The sequence below is a fragment of the Erythrolamprus reginae genome, chromosome 10 (genome assembly GCF_031021105.1).
Source record: "Erythrolamprus reginae isolate rEryReg1 chromosome 10, rEryReg1.hap1, whole genome shotgun sequence".
Taxonomy (NCBI): Eukaryota; Metazoa; Chordata; class Lepidosauria; order Squamata; family Dipsadidae; genus Erythrolamprus; species Erythrolamprus reginae.
In genome coordinates this window covers 8,119,707-8,138,749 of record NC_091959.1, presented here as the reverse complement: position 1 = coordinate 8,138,749, position 19,043 = coordinate 8,119,707, and the positions used below count along the sequence as shown (strand labels likewise).

The 19,043-nt window shown below is 43.5% G+C and overlaps 1 protein-coding gene across 1 annotated transcript in view; it reads right to left on the bottom strand.

Moving 5' to 3' along the window:
- AP4E1 (adaptor related protein complex 4 subunit epsilon 1) overlaps positions 1 to 18,322 on the bottom strand; it is a 30,057-nt gene extending 11,735 nt beyond the window's left edge. The window contains 16 exon segments of the mRNA XM_070763466.1: positions 546 to 756; positions 758 to 810; positions 812 to 847; positions 3,265 to 3,383; positions 4,216 to 4,328; positions 6,117 to 6,256; positions 7,619 to 7,728; positions 7,829 to 7,951; positions 8,675 to 8,748; positions 9,710 to 9,876; positions 11,804 to 11,963; positions 13,250 to 13,371; positions 14,424 to 14,497; positions 15,089 to 15,212; positions 16,558 to 16,629; positions 18,050 to 18,322. Of these exon segments, the coding sequence (XP_070619567.1) occupies positions 546 to 756; positions 758 to 810; positions 812 to 847; positions 3,265 to 3,383; positions 4,216 to 4,328; positions 6,117 to 6,256; positions 7,619 to 7,728; positions 7,829 to 7,951; positions 8,675 to 8,748; positions 9,710 to 9,876; positions 11,804 to 11,963; positions 13,250 to 13,371; positions 14,424 to 14,497; positions 15,089 to 15,212; positions 16,558 to 16,629; positions 18,050 to 18,229 (1,878 nt within the window). The 5' untranslated portion in view covers positions 18,230 to 18,322.
- Between the last annotated feature and the right edge of the window lie 721 nt (positions 18,323 to 19,043).

Below are 19,043 nucleotides of genomic sequence, written 5' to 3'. Positions count from 1 at the left end.
ACCTAACTTCAGATTGTGTCCCCTTGTTCTTGTGTTCACTTTCCTATTAAAAACACTTCCCTCCTGAACCTTATTTAACCCTTTTAACATATTTAAATGTTTCGATCATGTCCCCCCTTTTCCTTCTGTCCTCCAGACTATACAGATTGAGTTCATTAAGTCTTTCCTGATACGTTTTATGCTTAAGACCTTCTACCATTCTTGTAGCCCGTCTTTGGACTCGTTCAATTTTGTCAATATCTTTTTGTAGGTGAGGTCTCCAGAACTGAACACAGTATTCCAAATGGGGTCTCACCAGCGCTCTATATAAGGGGATCACAATCTCCCTCTTCCTGCTTGTTATACCTCTAGCTATGCAGCCAAGCATCCTATCTATCCTATCTATCTATCTATCTATCTATCTATCTATCATCTCTATCTATCTATCTATCTATCTATCTATCTATCTATCGACCCATCCATCTATCCAATGAAGGGCTTATGCAGGACGCCTCCCCATCCCGAGCAGTAGCCCACCATTGCACCTATGGTAACGAAGGACTCACCACAACGTCCTTGCAGCTCGCGTCGAGTGGAAACAACCTCTTCATCAATTCCTTGTTTTCATAAAGGTATTTTAATTCAAACGCCTGCTGCCTCATGCTGGAATCCAAAGAGGCATGGAATTCCGAGAGGAATTCCTCCACCGTCTTCGAACCGGAAGTGCGTGAGGCTGTTTTAGAAATTGCAGCCACGATCCAAGCCTTGGTTTCATAGGGTGGCGTTGCTCTTAAGGATCCGATACAAGCTGGCTAAAACAACTTCCGGGTCCACGTTTTGGGAGGAGGTAACTGTACTCCCCCAATACCTGTCAGGAGAAAATTAAAACGTCAGAATTAGTGGGAAAAAGTCATTTTTTTTAATAGCACGGGACAGTCTAATCATGATCGACATGATTGAAACATTTAAATATGTTAAAGGGTTAAATAAGGTTCAGGAGGGAAGTGTTTTTCATAGGAAAGTGAACACAAGAACAAGGGGGCCACAATCTGAGGTTAGTGGGAGGAAAGATCAGAAGCCACCTAGGAAACTATTACTGTACTGAAAGAGTAGTAGATGCTTGGAACAAACTTCCAGCAGACGTGGTTGGTAAATCCACAATAACTGATTTTAAACATGCCTGGGATAAACATATATTCCTCCTAAGCTAAAACACAGGAAATAGTATAAGGGAAGACTAGGTGGACCATGGGGTCTTTTTCTGCCATCAATCTTCTATGTTTCTATGTAATGGAGACGGGGCAGCATACAAATCTGATTAATAAAATAATAATAAAAATAAATAAATAAATAAATAAATGATCATCTATTTAACCCTTCCAGGGTGTTGTGATTCCGTCTGAGGCCCCTCAGGGAACGGCTGATCCTCTGCCGGCTTCCTGCTCAGAGGGGGAGGATGAGGAACAGGAGGTTCAGGCAGACGAGGAGGAGGAATCTCAGGCTGAGGGAGAGGGAGGACAGCCAGAGTCCCCCGAGAGGGAGCTCTCCCCAGCAAGCAGCCTGGATTCCTTAGATGAAAATGCACAAGCAATAATCGATCTCCGGCAGAGAAGAGCAACACAACGAAGGGGACAATTAGCCAGGTACTTTCAGCACTAAAGAGGCAACAGCTGGGTTTGGGTGTGGTGCTCTCTGGAAAGGCTGAAAAGGCAGACCCACCCTTTCTGGCTTGTGGAGTATTATCTTTTGGGAGTCCTGGGACCTGGCTGTGATCTTTGGCGTCTTGGAATTCTGGTTTGTGACTTTGAATACTGAAACCTTGGGGGGAAAAGGTGTGGGTCTTATTCTCTACAGTGGTGGGTGTGCCAGCAAGAAGTCTGCTGTATTGTCTGGCCATCAGGACCTCTGCTGTGAAGTCTCATAGCCTGCCTGTTGGGAAGAACAGGTTTTTCTCTTTGTTTATTTTTCACACTATAAAGTGCTTTTGCTTTTACCAGCGTGTCTGGCTGCTTTTTCCAGTTGGTGTTGAAGTCTGGGGGCACCCAGACAGAACACAGGGTAGAGGTGGGCAACTGAATGGAGTATTTACAGTTCTGCGCACAGCCCTCCGAGCATAAACCCTGACTCAAAAATCCTTTATTTTATGAATAAATCAAACTCTTTATTGATATAAGCACACATAATGAAAGCAGGTTCTAAAAGACTCGGAGAAGGGAGAAAACACCCAAGCTCGGCCTAATTAGCATTCCAATAGATAACAAAGTCCATTTATCATTTAAGCCTATGATTTACGCTCACCAGATTCCTGGCAACATGCCTCCATCTGAGAATGAGTGTTGTTGAGGCAGAAATCATAGTTTTAAAAGTTTCGTTCAAGCACACCCCCGTTTTCACATCTCTTCCATTGAACAACGTTGAATCTCCACACCTCACTTCCCACAATCCTTTGCCTTTATACTGCCTTGAAGTGACATCACACCTCAAAGAGGCTAAGGCTGTAAGCTAATAGCTTTTACTATGTAATTCCTCTCGCCTTCTCAATAATCTTCTATATATTGTCACTGTGCCCAGAGAGAGAAATATCTGCCTCTACCTAGGATCGAACTAACAACCTCCTGACTGTGAGGTGAGAGCTCCACCTCTAGGCCACCGCACCACTCATAGCTCAGTGTTCCGACAAAATTGCAAAATCTGATTTGGAACTTGTCCAGTTTAAGAAACTGCTAAACTAACAAAATTCATTTTCTTTGACGTGAAATAGAAATATACAGCAAGAATTATTATTAATATTATTTATTATTTATTGGATTTGTATGCCGCCCCTCTCCGCAGACTCGGGGTGGCTAACAACAATGATAAAAAACAACATGTAACAATCCAATTTAATAAAACAACTAAAAATCCTTATAATAAAACCAAACATACACACAAACATACCATACATAACTTGTAATGGCCTAGGGGAAGGAATATCCTAACTCCCCCATGCCTGGCGACATAGGTGGGTCTTGAGTAATTTGCAAAAGACAAGGAGAGTGGGGGCCATTCTAATCTCTGGAGGGAGTTGATTCCAGAGGGCCGGGGCCACCACAGAGAAGGCTCTTCCCCTGGGGCCCGCCAAACGACATTGTTTGGTCGACAGGACCCGGAGAAGGCCAACTCTGTGGGACCTTATCGGGATTCGTGCGGTAGAAGGCGGTTCCGGACGTATTCTGGCCCAATGCCATGTAGGATATACTGTAGTTCTTAAAAAGAAATGCATCTAATCTTTTTTTTTTTTCTTACCCAACTCATCACTTGAAGAAATTTCTGCGGGTAAACTGCATTTTTGTCCTCTAATAATGACAGATAAGATTGGACAGCGTGAAACCGCAGCTGAACGTCTTCCTTCTCGTCTCCAAAGCCTAAGAAAAACAGGGTGGTTTTCTTTTTTAAAAAAAATATTGTTGGGAATTGCAGTGGTACCTCTATTTAAGAACGCCTCTACTTAAGAACTTTTCTAGATAAGAACCGGGTGTTCGAGATTTTTTTTGCCTCTATTTAAGAGCCATTTCCTACTTAAGAACCTGAGCCTGGAAAAATTTCCCAGGACATTTGAGAGCGGCACGAAGGCCCGGCCAGTTTCCTGCCATTCCCCCTTCAATCCCGGCCATCTGGGCTGCCAGAGGAGCCTTTTGGTGGCGCTTAAGGAGGCTTTGGCAGTCCAGAGCGAACGAAGCATTTTCCTTTCTCTGGGCGCTTGGACAGGGAATAAACCTCTGCCGGCGCGCAGAGAAAAGAAACGCTTCCTTCGCTCTGGGCAGCCGAGGAGTCACCACAGCAAAGGAAAGGCGCCGGCTACAAAGCGAGCGAGTGAGAGCAGAGCCCTTCAGCATGGGAACGAAGAGGAAGCAGGTAGCAGGGAGGCAGCCTTGCGCCAGGTGTATGGGAGGCGCATGCTCCTCCTTGTCGCTTCAGAATCCCTTTTTTTTAAAAGCCTTAAAGTTTTGGATGTTTTTGATTCCCCTCCTCTTCCTCCTCCTCCTCCTCCCACCCAAATCCCGAGCTTTTATTTCTTCCCTAATGGGTTTGCACGCATTATTTGCTTTTACATTGGGAAAAATTGCTTCTACTTAGGAACGTTTCTACTTAAGAACCTGGTCACGGAACGAATTAAGTTCTTAAGTAGAGGAACCACTGCATTATTATTTTTTTAATTAAGAGGGTTGGGTTCATTCTCGCCCACGGTGGACTCACCTTCGGCGAGAAGTCGCAAGAAACCGTTCAGAATGTCAGGGTGCATTTTATCTCCTCCAACCGAAAACACGGCGTTCATAGTCCGGATGAACCATTCATTGTTTGGAGCATATGTGCCAGGGACATTAAGGAAAGGGCACAATAGTTCCATCCAGGGAGCATTAAGTGTTCTACTACAGCAGAAGTCTTCCAACTTGGCCACTTTAAGACTGGCGGACTGCAACTCCCAGAATTCCTCAGCCAGCTATTATTTATTTATTCATTCATTCATTCATTCATTCATTCATTCATTGGATTTGTATGCCGCCCCTCTCCGGAGACTCGGGGCGGCTAACAGCAATAATAAGACAGCATATAATAATAATCCAATACTAAAAACAATTAAAAACCCATTATAATAAAAACCAAACAGACATACAGACATACCATGCATAAAATTGTAAAGGCCTAGGGGGAAAGGGTGTCTCAATTCCCCCATGCCTAGCGGCAGAGGTGGGTTTTAAGGAGCTTACGAAAGGCAAGGAGGGCGGGGGCAATTCTAATCTCTGGGGGGAGTTGGTTCCATAGGATCGGGGCCGCCACAGAGAAGGCTCTTCCCCTGGGTCCCGCCAAGCGGCATTGTTTAGTTGACGGGACCCGGAGAAGACCCACTCTGTGGGACCTAACTGGTCGCTGGGATTCGTGCAGCAGAAGGCGGTCCCGGAGATAATCTGGTCCAGTGCCATTATTATTATTATTATTATTATTATTATTATTATTATTAATTCGATTTTTATGCCGCCCTTCTCCTTAGACTCAGGGCGGCTTACAACATGTTAGCAATAACACTTTTGAACAGAGCTAGGCTATTGCCCCCACTTTTCTGGTTTCTGGTAGAAATTTAGCAATTACAAATAACTCTTATTAAATGCATCATTTCATGAATAAAGAAACTCCATTTATTTCTCTGCTCTCCTGTAATTCAAACACATTCCATACAAGCACTCGGTCCGTTATCTCTCTTAGCTGCATTCCTCACATTCCTTCTCCTGCTCCACTTAACAAGATTTATTTTCCTAACAGCATGACTTTGAAAAACAGCAGAACTGACTGTTAACAACACAGAATCCTTTTGCTTACTTGAGAGCTGCAAGAAACACATCCATCTTCCCTTCGGCAACGTTGAAACGCCACCCTTCTTCTCCACTGACCCTCTGACATGCCAAATACATCACTACAGTATTTAACCCATTCCTCTCCTTAATATCTTTTTCCAGACCTCTGTTCTCTACGTTTTGGGGCCCTTCTGAATTTAGGGTTAACCCAGCGAGTGTCTGATTCTCCCTCGCTAGATCCTGAACTCATAGCCCCATCCTGTGGCTGGCCTCCCACATGTTCTACTACCTGTAACCCCGGGCCCCCCACTAATTCATAAACACTATCTGAATCCGAGTCCTCAATATCTTCATCATCCTCCAACTGATCAAGAGTATGTACAACACCCCACAATCCGGGTCCTCGTTTTACCCACCTCGGAAGGATGGAAGGCTGAGTCAACCTTGAGCCGGTGATGAGATTTGAACCGCTAACCTACAGATCTACTGTCAGCATCAGTGGCCTGCAGTATAGCACTCTACCTGCTGCGCCACCCCGGCTCTTGTATAAGGTCTCCTGCTTGAGCAGGGAGCTTGATTGGAAGACTTCCAAGATCCTCTGCTATGTTATCCTGTCCTGTCCTGTCCTATTGTCTGGGTTAAGTTCAAGGGTACCGTGAGACAGATCCATTTAAAATAAACTTGAGTTTTAGATGCAGTAAAATGAAACTGCCATCAAAATGATATATCAACCCATACAATTAAAATGGGGGTTGATGCAGAAGTACACCCAATAGGAGCAGGCACGCACGGCAAGTAAAAGGATATTTTTCAGCTAATTCTGCTATTTTTCCAGCAATGTTGATGACGGCGTATTCCTCTTGGCTTTGATTTATGTAGTCAAGCATCTTCTGTACAATGACAGTGACATTTTGTTCATTGGTTATTCGATACAGAAGTTCCAAGGTCTGAAGGAGAAGGCAGAGTGGGCAAATGTGATTCAAGCGAAACAGAGGGAAAGATGGATTAAAATAAAAATGTCAACAAAAAATAAGATGCATTCAGTTTTAAAGACCAGGCTAGAGGAATAATTAAAGAAATGCAATTATTTATTGATTACTGTTGGCGTGTCTCGGTATAGCTAGGCTATGAAACCTTCCACAACACCGAGCAGAGAATTTTAACAGAGCGTGGATGTGTGATAAAGCCAAGACACACACTTAGTTAAATAAGTATTGTTTACATATAAACAAAATATAGAAACAATCCAGAATAAGCACGAAGCAAATACAGGATAATAAGCACTGAGCAATTACAAGATTAGAAGCACAAAGCAAAATACAATACAGTAGTACCTCTAGGTACGAGCTGCTCTACATGCGAGTATTTCAAGATACGAGCCACGAGGGGAGAGACATTTCTGTTCTAGTCCCGAGCTCAAATTCGGGATACGAGCCGAGCGTCCACTAGGTGGCGCAGGAATCCTTGCTTTTGGTTATCTCGGAGGGGAAGAACAAAGTCTAAAGCGATTGGTTCCACATACGAGTTGCCTCGACATACAAGCTCCCTTCTGGAACCAATTATGCTCGTATCTAGGGGTACTACTGTATAGATAATAAGCGCGAAGCTAATACAAGAAGATGCGCACGAAGCATAAACACAACTTCCCCCTCTCAGGCAAAGGAAGAGAATGACTGAGCAGAAATGTGCGTCACAGCCTCATTTGAGGGATGGATTACTGGCGCCCTCTAATGAAGTACCAGCCTTAGAATAGTTAACTGTTTAAGTGACAGCACAAGTTTTTACAGTAGCAACTGTAATATTTAAAGCAATAGTACATGTTTACAGTAGCAAACCCTAACACACATGTACCTGTACTAACAATTACATTGCTAACAGTGCGTATAACTCCCTAACAATAATGATAGAAACATAGAAACATAGAAGACTGACGGCAGAAAAAACCCTCCTGGTCCATCTAGTCTGCCCTTATACTATTTCCTGTATTTCATCTTACTATGGATATATGTTTATCCTAGGCATGTTTAAATTCAGCTACTGTGGATTTACCAACCACGTCTGCTGGAAGTTTGTTCCAAGCATCTACTACTCTTTCAGTGAAATAATATTTCCTCACGTTGCTTTTGATCTTTCCCCCAACTAACTTCAGATTGTGTCCCCTTGTTCTTGTGTTCACTTTCCTATTAAAAACACTTCCCTCCTGAACCTTATTTAACCCTTTAACATATTTAAATGTTTCGATCATGTCCCCCCTTTTCCTTCTGTCCTCCAGACTACACAGATTGAGTTCATTATCTGGTTTTTATTACCTCTCTTTTAATAATGGGATCCGAATGCTCCAGACACTCAATTATTGTCATTTGATGCTGCAGAGCAAGATTGAGATCTTGCTGGATGACATAGGTTAAAGCCTTTAATCCTAAAAGGGGAAAAAACTAGAAAGTTGGAAAAATGAAACTGTAGGCATTTGGCATTTATTCGGTTGGGGTGAATGGGGGCGGGGGAGAGAGAGAACTTACCCAAATATTTCAAATTAATTTTAGGGGACAAGACAAATTTCCCAATACATTTGGCGGCCTTCTCAAACAGATCCGGTTTGGGGTGAATTGCATAAATGGTGTGGACACATTCAAACAGGATTGCTGCAGAAAAGGCAAAGAGAACATGAGAGACCCAATCAGCGGTGAAATCCAGCAACTTCTAACAGGTTCTGGAGAACCAGTAGAAAATTTTTTGAATAGTTTGGAGAACTGGCAAATAACCCCTCTGGCTGACCCCAGACTGGGGAGGGAATGGGGATTTTATTTATTTATTTATTAGATTTGTATTTTGCAATATCCTTCCCCCAGGAGTAGGGAGGGAATGCGGATTTTGCAATATCCTTCCCCTGCCACGCCCACCAACCCACACCACACCCACCAAGCCACACCCACAGAAGCAGTAGTAAAAAAAATTGGATTTCAAGTGCTTATTTCAGGGTTCAAAAAATATAAGACAGGGTTTTATTTTCAGGGAAACACGGTCATATAATGTAAAAGTCTGTTTTCAGTAAATTGAGTCACCTATTTTTCTTTTTCAACAACTGTACTGCTCCAAAAAAAAATAAAGGGAACACTTAAACAACACAATATAACTCCAAGTAAATCAAACTTCTGCTAAATCAAACTGTCCACTTAGGAAGCAACCCTGATTGACAAATCAATTTCACATGTTGTCAGCACATTTAACTTTGTACAGAACAAAGTATTCCACGAGAATATTTCACCCATTTAGATCTAGGGTGTGTTCTTTGAGGGTTCCCTTTATTTTTTTTTGAGCAGTGTATTTCATCTGTTTTCACATTAAGACAATCTTATTTCACCTACCATAGGTAATGTTGTGATTGATTTCTGCTCTCCTTAAAGATTCATCCAAAACATCATACATTAATTCACTGGTCCTGACAGAGGAAGAGGAAAAAGTTCAATATTACTTTTTTTTTAAAAAAAAGAGGGAGAAAGAAACTTTATTGTTCCACAGCTCTTTATCAGACTTTAAACCAGCGGTCCCCAAACTACGGCCCGCGGGCCACATGCGGCCCGCTAAGGCCATTTATCTGGCCCGCGGGTCTTTTCCAAGGCCGCACTGGAAAAGCAGTGAGAACGTCCCCCTCAATCTCATCTCACCCGAGGTAAAGTAAGGTTTGCCGAAAGCCAAGCTGGGCACAACACACACACATACACGCACCCCCCCGCCTCCTCCTCCTCTTTGAGTTGCTAGCTCCCGTTTTCTGAATGGGGATTGAATGGGAGTCCGGGGTCAGAGGGTGGAGGCTTGTTGGGCGAGTCCTCCGTGGGGAGAGAAGAGGGAGGGTGAAAGAGGGAAAAGAGAGAGAGAGAAGTGGAGAGAAAGAAAGAAAAGGGAAAGTGAAGGGAAAAAGAGCGAGGGAAAGAAGTGGAGAGGAAGGAAGGAGGGAGGAAAGGAAGGAAAGAGGAGAAAGAGAGGGAGAGAGAAAGGGAGGGAGGAAGAGAGATAGCAAGAGAGAGAGTGAGAAAGACAGAGCAAGAGACAGAAAGAAAGCAAGAGAGGGAGAGAGAGAAAGAGAGAGAAAAAGAAAGCAAGAGAGGGAGAGAGAGAAAGAGAGAGAGAGAAAGAAAGAGAGAAAGAAAGAAAGAGAGAAAGAGAGAGAGAGAGAAAGAGAGAGAGAAAGAAAGAAATAAGGTATGTGCAGTGTGCATAGGAATCTGTTCACAGTTTTTTTTATAGTCCGGCCCTCCGACAGTCCGAGGGACAGTGAACTGGCCCCGTGTGTAAAAAGTTTGGGGACCCCTGCTTTAAACAATTCAGAATTATGAGTCTTCATATCTGCAAAACTAACGTCTTTCTCTCCCACTTTCCATAATGAAATTGTGAGAATTTACCTTGGGTCATCTTTTCCGAGTAGCCTCAATATTCTTAAAAGCTGGATTTGCAACCAAGGGGCTGGAGTGTTGTGATAGTTATAATCTACGGGGAGTTTCCCCCCAACCACCTGTTTCAGGATTGTTACAAAGCTGCTTGTCAAATCCTTAAATTCGGAGGAATCTTCCTAGACAAAAAATACAACACCCACAATTAAGCCTGAATTGACAAGTCAAGGATTAACGGTATTTTCTTGCTATTTGCCCTGCAGTTCATTAGAGTGTGAAAGCTAGTTTTAACAATTTCTCACACCTGAAGGCAACTGACAGTTAAACACAAAACATGGAACAGTCACACTGTGATCAGCAAGTATAAAATCTGCTTAAAAGGAAACATATCTCTAGGGGTGGGGGTGTTATATCAGTGGTACGGAGTCTACACTGCCCTTAAATGTCATCAAGAGAATCCATTTTTTAAAAGAAGCAAATATCACTTTTTAAAAAGGACTGAAACTCTATAGAGCTGTCAAACCTTGCAAGAATCCAGTAATATTATACAACATTTAATTAGAGATTAAGGATGAGATTGCGGGAATATTTTAAGGCACCACTTTTTTCTCCCTTAGCCACAGTATCATAATTTCATTTTGGGATGTGTTCTAATATGATTTGTTCGCTTATTTGTTCCCAGACTATCATTATTAAGTGTTGTACTTTATGATTCGTGATGAACTTATCTTTTCTTTTATGGACACTAAGAGCATATGCACCAAGACGAATTCCTAGTGTGTTCAATCACAGTTGGCCAATAAAAAATTCTATTCTATTCTATTTATCCTCTAATTCTATTCTATTCTATTCCAGCAAGCTGTTTGTTCATTAAAGAGAAGACTGGGCCTTATAATACTAGTTGACACAGATATTACATTTTCACATTAGAGAAACATCTTTCAGCTGTGGTGAGGGGGGCGTTTGCCCAGGTTCGCCTTGTGCACCAGTTGCGGCCCTATTTGGACTGGGAGTCACTGCTCACAGTCACTCATGCCCTCATCACCTCGAGGTTCGACTACTGTAACGCTCTCTACATGGGGCTACCTTTGAAAAGTGTTCAGAAACTTCAGATCGTGCAGAATGCAGCTGCGAGAGCAATCATGGGCTTCCCCAAATATGCCCATGTTACACCAACACTCCGCAGTCTGCATTGGTTGCCGATCAGTTTCCGGTCACAATTCAAAGTATTGGTTATGACCTATAAAGCCCTTCATGGCACCGGACCAGACTATCTCAGGGACCGTCTTCTGCTGTACAAATCCCAGCAACCAGTTAGGTCCCATAGAGTGGGTCTTCTCCGGGTCCCGTCAACTAAACAATGCCGCTTGGAGGGACCCAGGGGAAGAGCCTTCTCTGTGGCGGCCCCGGCCCTCTGGAACCAACTCCCCCCAGAGATTAGAATTGCCCCCACCCTCCTTGCCTTTCGTAAGCTACTTAAAACCCACCTCTGCCACCAGGCATGGGGGAATTGAGATCCTCTTTCCCCCTAGGCCTTTACAATTCTATGCATGGTATGTCTGTATGTATGTTTGGTTTTTTATATTAATGGGTTTTTAATTGTTTCTAACATCAGACTACTATTGTACACTGCTTTATTGTTGCTGTTAGCCGCCCCGAGTCTCCGGAGAGGGGCGGCATACAAAACAAACAAACAAACAAACAAACAAATAAATAAATAAATAATATCAGTGATTGGATAAAGCGTTATGAGAAGGAACCATAAAAAACCCACTGAATTAACAGTGTGAAAAAGGACTGGAATCTCCAAGTCAAATGCCAAAATCCCTACGATCCTTTATTCAAAATAATGAAAGAAAAGCTACCAAAAGCCTTACAGATAAATATTATTTCCCAACTTTCCTTTGTTGTTCTCTGACTCACATGCAATATTTAAAAGGTGTTTTGATTTCAATCTTCAGTCAATTCACTTAAAAAGCAATCGCCAAATATTTATATTTTCCCCGTCGAATCATTTCTAGTACGCATGAAAACCGTTCTTGTTTACATTGTGTCACGGAAGATGTGCTGTCAAAATTCACACCCTAAGATGCTTAAGAATCTCACCTTCACCATCGGCAGATAGATGTGCAAAGACGCTGCCATGACACCCACGTCTCTATCACAAAGCGCCCTCCGGAATTTGTCGTGAATGTGCTGGACTTGATTAGGAGCAATTAAGTAGAACTTGTAGAGAGCCTGGACGGCTTTTCTCCGAATAATTTCCCTAAAAAGGAAACAAAAAATTGAGTAGAGATAAGCTCTTACATCCAGGCTGACCCCGAACCTTGTGTTTAGAGAAGCTTTCTAAAATCTCACAAGCTTCACACCAGTAGTAAGTTCCTACCGATGCAGATGAGGATGCTGCACGGATAATAAAACTGGAGCTGTGCGCGCAGCTTTGGGTTTCTGGCGTGCATGTGCGCGCATCCCAGCAAGATTTTGCTTCTGTGCATGCGCAAGAAGCAAAATCTTGTGATAGGAGCATGAACAAGATTTTGCTGATTTTTTTTGCTTCTGCGCATGCACGAAAGCAAAAAAAATATGCTGGAATCTCTTGCGCATATCCCCTTGTGAGATTTCACTGGGACGCGTGCGCGAGTATGCTAGAGCAGTGTTTCCCAACTTTTTTTGAGCCACGGCACATTTTTCATATTTTCAAAATCCTGGGGAACATTGAGTGGGGAGGGGGGCTAAAAAAAAGTTTGGACAAAAAAAATCTCTTTTCCTCTCCCTCCCTCTTTCTCTCTCCATCCCTCTTTCTTTCTCTCTTCCTTCCTTCCTCTCTTTCTCTCTCCCTCCTTCCCTCCCTCTATGTCTTTCTCTCCCTCCTTCCCCCCTCTTGCTCTCTCTCTTGCTTTCTTTCTCTCTCTTTCTCTCTGTCTCTCTGTCTCTCTTGCTATCTCTCTTTCTCTCTTTCTCTCTTGCTATCTCTTTCTTGCTATCTCTTTTTGAAGGTGGTGCCGTGGATATTGCCTACCTGGACTTCAGCAAAGCCTTTGATACGGTTCCACATAAAGAGCTGATAGATAAATTAGTGAAGATTGGACTTAATCCCTGGATAGTTCTATGGATTTGCAGCTGGCTGAAGCGTAGACATCAGAGAGTTATTGTTAACGGCGAGTATTCTGAGCAGAGTCAGGTTACAAGCGGTGTGCCACAAGGGTCTGTTCTGGGTCCTATTCTTTTTAATATGTTTGTGAGTGACATAGGGGAAGGTTTGGTAGGGAAGGTTTGCCTATTTGCCGATGACTCTAAAGTGTGCAATAGGGTTGATATTCCTGGAGGGGTCTGTAATATGGTAAATGATTTAGCTTTACTAGATAAATGGTCAAAGCAATGGAAACTGCAATTTAATGTTTCCAAATGTAAAATAATGCACTTGGGGAAAAGGAATCCTCAATCTGAGTACGGTGCACGGATTGTCAGTTCTGGCTTCACACTGCTGCAACACGCTTGATCTCTAATCAACTGCACCTTTCCCTAAAAATGGAGCCAAGGTATAGCACGTACTTTGAATGCTGGAGTTTGTCTTCTATGAGTGGAAGGACGGCAGGAATCATTTCTTGGGGGAAAAGCTGGCTGGCTGCTGTGAGGGCCATGCACACCTCCATGAGATTCGTACTCTGCAAATCCTGCCAGAGAGTGAAAGAAGCATATTAAACGCGTGAACTATGTGGATGTGAACACACATCCTTTTGGCCCACAAACCCCAAAAAGTTCACCATCACTGTGATAGACTGTAACTTAATGTAGATGTGTATTGTTATTAGAAATATAATATATTGTATTGTATTGGCAGTTCAGTGTTAGCAAAAACCTCAGAAGAAAAGGGTTTAGGGGTAGTGAAAATTGCAGTCAGGCGGTAGGGAAAGCAAGTAGGATGCTTGGCTGCATAGCCAGAGATATAACAAGCAGGAAGAGGGAGATTATGATCCCGCTATATAGAGTGCTGGTGAGACCACATTTGGAATACTGTGTTCAGTTCTGGAGACCTCACCTACAAAAAGATATTGACAAAATTGAACGGGTCCAAAGACGGGCTACAAGAATGGTGGAAGGTCTTAAGTATAAAACGTATCAAGAAAGACTTAATGAACTCAATCTGTATAGTCTGGAGGACAGGTGGGAAAGGGGGGACATGTTCAAAACATTTAAATATGTTAAAGGGTTAAATAAGGTTCAGGAGGGAAGTGTTTTTAATAGGAAAGTGAACACAAGAACCAGGGGGCACAATTTGAGGTTAATTGGGGGAAGATCAGAAGCTCAGAAGATCAGCCTTCTCTGTGGCGTCCCCGACCCTCTGGAACCAGCTCCCCCCGGAGATCAGAATTGCCCCCACCCTCCTTGCCTTTCGTAAGCTCCTTAAACTACCCTTTTCCCCCTAGGCCTATACAATTTATGCATGGTATGTTTGTGTGTATGTTTGGTTTTAAATAAGGGTTTTTAAATTATTTTAAACATTAGATTTGTTAAATGCTGTTTATTACTGTTGTTAGCCACCCCGAGTCTACGGAGAGGGGCGGCATACAAATCTAATCAATAAATAAAAGAAATAAATAAATAAAATATTCCTTCTTTCTCCTCCAAAGGCAAGCATATAAAAAGCATTCTGCTTTCGCTTAAGCCTCGGTGACCATATCAGCTCAAGAAATTATGGCTTAAAGCATGCTCTGCAAAGCCATACCTTCACCACTGTGTTCACCAGCAGAACCAGCAACTCATGACTTTCGTGCAGAAATAAAGAAATTGCCAAATAACCTAAGGAAAAAAAGGGGAGGGGGAATGTTCTGTATTAGGACACCAAATAATTTCTTTTCTACAAATTCAAATCAACTTATAGCAAGAATGACATACGTCTCTTCACGAAGCTCACCAGCTGAACACTCTGAAGGTTTGGTAGATAGCGGACCAATGTTGTTTGGCGGGCCCCAGGGGAAGAGCCTTCTCTGTGGCGGCCCCAGCCCTCTGAAATCAACTCCCCCCCAGTGATTAGAACGGCCCCCACCCTCCTTGTCTTTCGCAAATTACTCAAGACCCACCTTTGTCGCCAGGTATGGGGGAGTTAGGATATTCCTTCCCCCTAGGCCATTACAAGTTATGTATGGTATGTTTGTTTGTGTGTATGTTTGGTTTTTTATAATAAGGGTTTTTAGTTGTTTTATTAAATTGGATTGTTACATGTTGTTTTACCATTGTTGTTGGCCGCCCCGAGTCTGCGGAGAGGGGCGGCATACAAATCCAATAAATAAATAAATAAAAAGCATGTTTTACCAATAGAATGAATATACAAGATGTTATGATTTAGGGGTTCGAAGATTTAAGAAATACATAATGAATGAAAATACCTACCAACTCTTTTCTCAAAAAGATTCCCTTGCTGGGCGAGCTTAATGGCATGGATGTATCCAAAAGAGGCCTCGTAGCCCAGCATCTCACAATAGATCATCCGCACCATGCATTCTTTCATCAATTTCTGAAGAGCAGAAAATAACGTGAAAGGTCTTTTAAAAACAATATGGACATTGCTGTCTTTATTAGTAAATTCATGTCTCACCTCAATCAAATCTTTATTACAGTCATGAATCAACATAAAGAGAGTGGGATGTAAACAGTATTTTTTTTAACGCTAAATGATATAAAAACAAAAGTTGCACCTGCGTACTAGTCATTTCCGAATGGATGGATAGAAAGATAGATAGGTAGAGAGGTAGATATATATAGAGAGAGAGGGAGAGGGAGGGGAAAGAGAGAGACAGAGAGAGATTGTATATGTACATATACAATGGTACCTCGTGATACGAACCCCTCGCCATACGAACAATCCGAGATACGAACCTGAGGTTCGGAAATTTTTTGCCTCTTCTTCCGAACTTTTTCCGTTTCACGAACTCACCGCCCGAACGCCGAACCCGGAAGTTTGGCAAAAGTTCGGGTTCGGGTGGCCGCTGAGAAGCCCCACCGCCCAGCTGTCGCTTTTTGAAACAGCCGGGGGACTTCTCGGCGTCCTCCCAAACCCGAACGCCAAACCCGAACTTTTGCCGAACTTCCGGGTTCAGCGTTCGGGCGGTGGGTTCGTGAGACAGAAAAAGTTTGGAAGAAGAGGCAAAAAATTTCCGAACCCCGGAAGTTCGGCAAAAGTTCGGGGTCGACGTTCGGGTTCAAGAGGACGCTGAGAAGCCCCGCCACCCGGCTGTTAGCTTTTCAAAAGAGCCGCGGAGCTGTCAGGCCAGTCGGAAGGCTGGAAAGGAGGTGGGGAATCCCAATAGGGAATTCCATGGGTGGAGCTTTGACGTCACAAAGACGTCCTTCCTGGCCGGCCACATATAAGAATATGTGGATATTCTTGCATATAAGAATCCAAAAAGAATCTAAAGCAGTGGTTCTCAACCTTTCTAATGCAGCAACCCCTTAATACAGTTCCTCATGTTGTGGTGACCCCCAACCATAAGTCCAGTGCCAATTCTACCAATAGAGCTTTAAGCTGTTTGGTAGGAAGGTCAAATGCCCGATTGGTCAAATTGTAAAAATATGTTCGAAGGCGCCAGAAAAGAAGCCTTAGTTTCTAACACCACGGGAAATTTGTTTTTATCCCATGGTTGTTAGGCGACCCCGTGAAACGGTCGTTCGACCCCCAATGGGGTCCTGACCCCCAGGTTGAGAACCATTGATCTAAAGGGTAAAATGGAAATGGTATTTAATGGGGGGGGGAAATAAGGAGTGGGTATAAGGGTAAAACTTACAGCAGCTTTACAACTATCAGCACTGGCTAGTAGAGAGAACAATCAAGATTACATTTGCTTTTGTCTTTTAAGACCTACCAAATTCGTAGTCGGTGCGGAAACAGTGGCTTTCAAACTATTTAATTCCTGGTGGATAAGTTTTTCTTCTTCCTAGCCGTGTATAAAATGGAAAGTGGAAATGAATAAGCTAAAGCTATTTCTATAATAGCACTTCACAATTTCGTGACATTATATTTTCACTGGGCATTTTCCTGGCCTTAAAAAAACCAGTGTAGGAACGATGAGGGAATGACCATAACACCCATCCACCCACCCACCCCCTTTTAAGGTGGGAATGGGATATTGGAGAAGAAAAAGGTGGAGCAGAGATCAAGTTTATGTTATTTTTATTTGTATTTGGCTGTGAGCCGGCCAGAGTCCTTTGGGAGTGTTCTTTTATGTACATTGAGAGCATAGGCACCAAAGACAAATTCCTTGTCTGTCCAATCACACTTGGCCAATAAAGAATTCTATTCTATTTTAATTTCTATTCTATCTATATTCTATTCTATTCTATTCTATTCTATTCAGTCTATTCTCTCTTCTGTCTATCTTCTCTTCTCTATTTTATTCTAATTTCTATTCTATGTCTGTATTGTATTGCATTCTAATTTCTTTTCTATTCTATCTTCTATTCTAATTTCTATTCTATTCTGTTTATCTTCTATTCTGTTCTATCTTCTATTCCAGTGTTTCCCAACCTTGGCAACTTGAAGATATTTGGACTTCAACTCCCAGAATTCCCCAGCCAGGGAGTTGAAGTCCAAATATCTTCAAGTTGCCAAGGTTGGGAAACACTGTTCTATTGTATTCTATTGTCCATCTTCTATTCTATTCTACTCTATCCTCTATTCTAATTTCTATTCTATTCTGTCTATCTTCTATTCTCTTCCATCTTCTATTCTATTCTGTCTATCCTCTCTTCTCTATTCTATTCTAATTTCTATTCCATTTTACTGAAAGAGTAGTAGATCCTTGGAACAAACTTCCAGCAGACGTGGTTGGTAAATCCACAGTAACTGAATTTAAACATGCCTGGGATAAACATATCCATCCTAAGATAAAATACAGGTTGGTAAATCCACAGTACAGTAACTGAATTTAAACATGCCTGGGATAAACATATATCCATCCTAAGATAAAATACAGAAAATAGTATAAGGGCAGACTAGATGGACCATGAGGTCTTTTTCTGCCGTCAGACTTCTATGTTTCTATTCTGTCTATACAGTATTATATTGCATTGCATTGTATTCTGTCCCAAATAACAAATAAATAAATAAAACAAGTACACTGCCTTCCTGCTCTGGCTAGGGAAGAAGCAGGCTGTGGGAACTCTGCACACGCCCCAGGGAACTCTCGGGGAAAGCCACTGAGCCCGGGGGGGTGGGAAAAGCCTGGGCGCGCGGACGGTGTTTCCCCACCCCACCCCACACGTACACGCGTGTGTGTGTGTGTGTATGTGTGCATGCGTGTGCCCCCCCCCCCCCAATCTCTCTCCCTCCGCGTCCCTCTCCTAGCCGGCGCTTACATGCTTGGAAGCGAGCGCGGTGATGCTGCGGATCAGGCCGCCCAGGCGGGAGGTGGAGGCGCTCCGGCCGGGCCGCACCGGGCCTCCTCCTCCTCCTCCCAGCCCCGCCGCCGCCTCGTGCTGCTGCTGCCCCAGCCAGCCGGGCAAGGCGCTCAGCGTCCGCTCCACCACGTCGCTCATGCCCGGACTGCAGCCGCCGCATCCCGGAAGAGTAGGCCCGACGCTGGCCTCGGCCCCCTAGCCGCCGCCCCGGCGCTCATTTCCGGCCCGGGCCTCGCCGCCTCCCGTGGCTCTCTCGCTCTCTCGCAACCGACGCGGGTGGCAGGCTTTGGGCCTTGCCGGGGGAAGCGCCTGGAAAGAGGCCGGCCTCTGGGAGGGAGGAGAGGGGCGGGTTTGGGGGGGGGGGGGCGACTACAAGTCCCATAATCCTTCTCCGCTTGTTTGCTTCTACCCTTCCTTCTTTCCTTATATTTTTCTATTCTACCTCTTTCTCTTCCTTTCTCTTTCCCTTCCTCACTTCTTTCCTTCCTCCTTCTTTTTTCTCTTCCTTCTTTCCTTTCTCCCCCTTTCCATTCTTCCTTCTTTCATTCCTTTTGCATCCTTACTTTCTTCCTTTCTCCTTCCTTCCTTCTTTTTCTCTTCCTTCTTTCTTCGTTCCCTTCTCTCCCTTTCCATTCTTCCTTCTTTCATTCCTTTTGCATCTTCCTTCCTCTTTCCTGCCTTCCTTTTTCCTTCCTCTTTTTTATTCTCCCACCCTCCCTTTTCTCTTCTCCTTTCATCTTTTCTTTGTCTTCTTCCATTCACTCTCTTTCTCTTCTTCTTTCCTTCTTCCTTCCTCTTTTTCTCTTCCTTCCATCCTTCCTTTCTCCTTCCTTCTTCCTTCCTTTCTCTTTCCATTCTTCCTTCTTTCACCCCCTATGCTTCCTCCCTTCCTCTCTTTTTTTACCCTCCCTCCCACCCTCCCTTTCTCTTCTCCTTTTATCTTTTCTCTGTC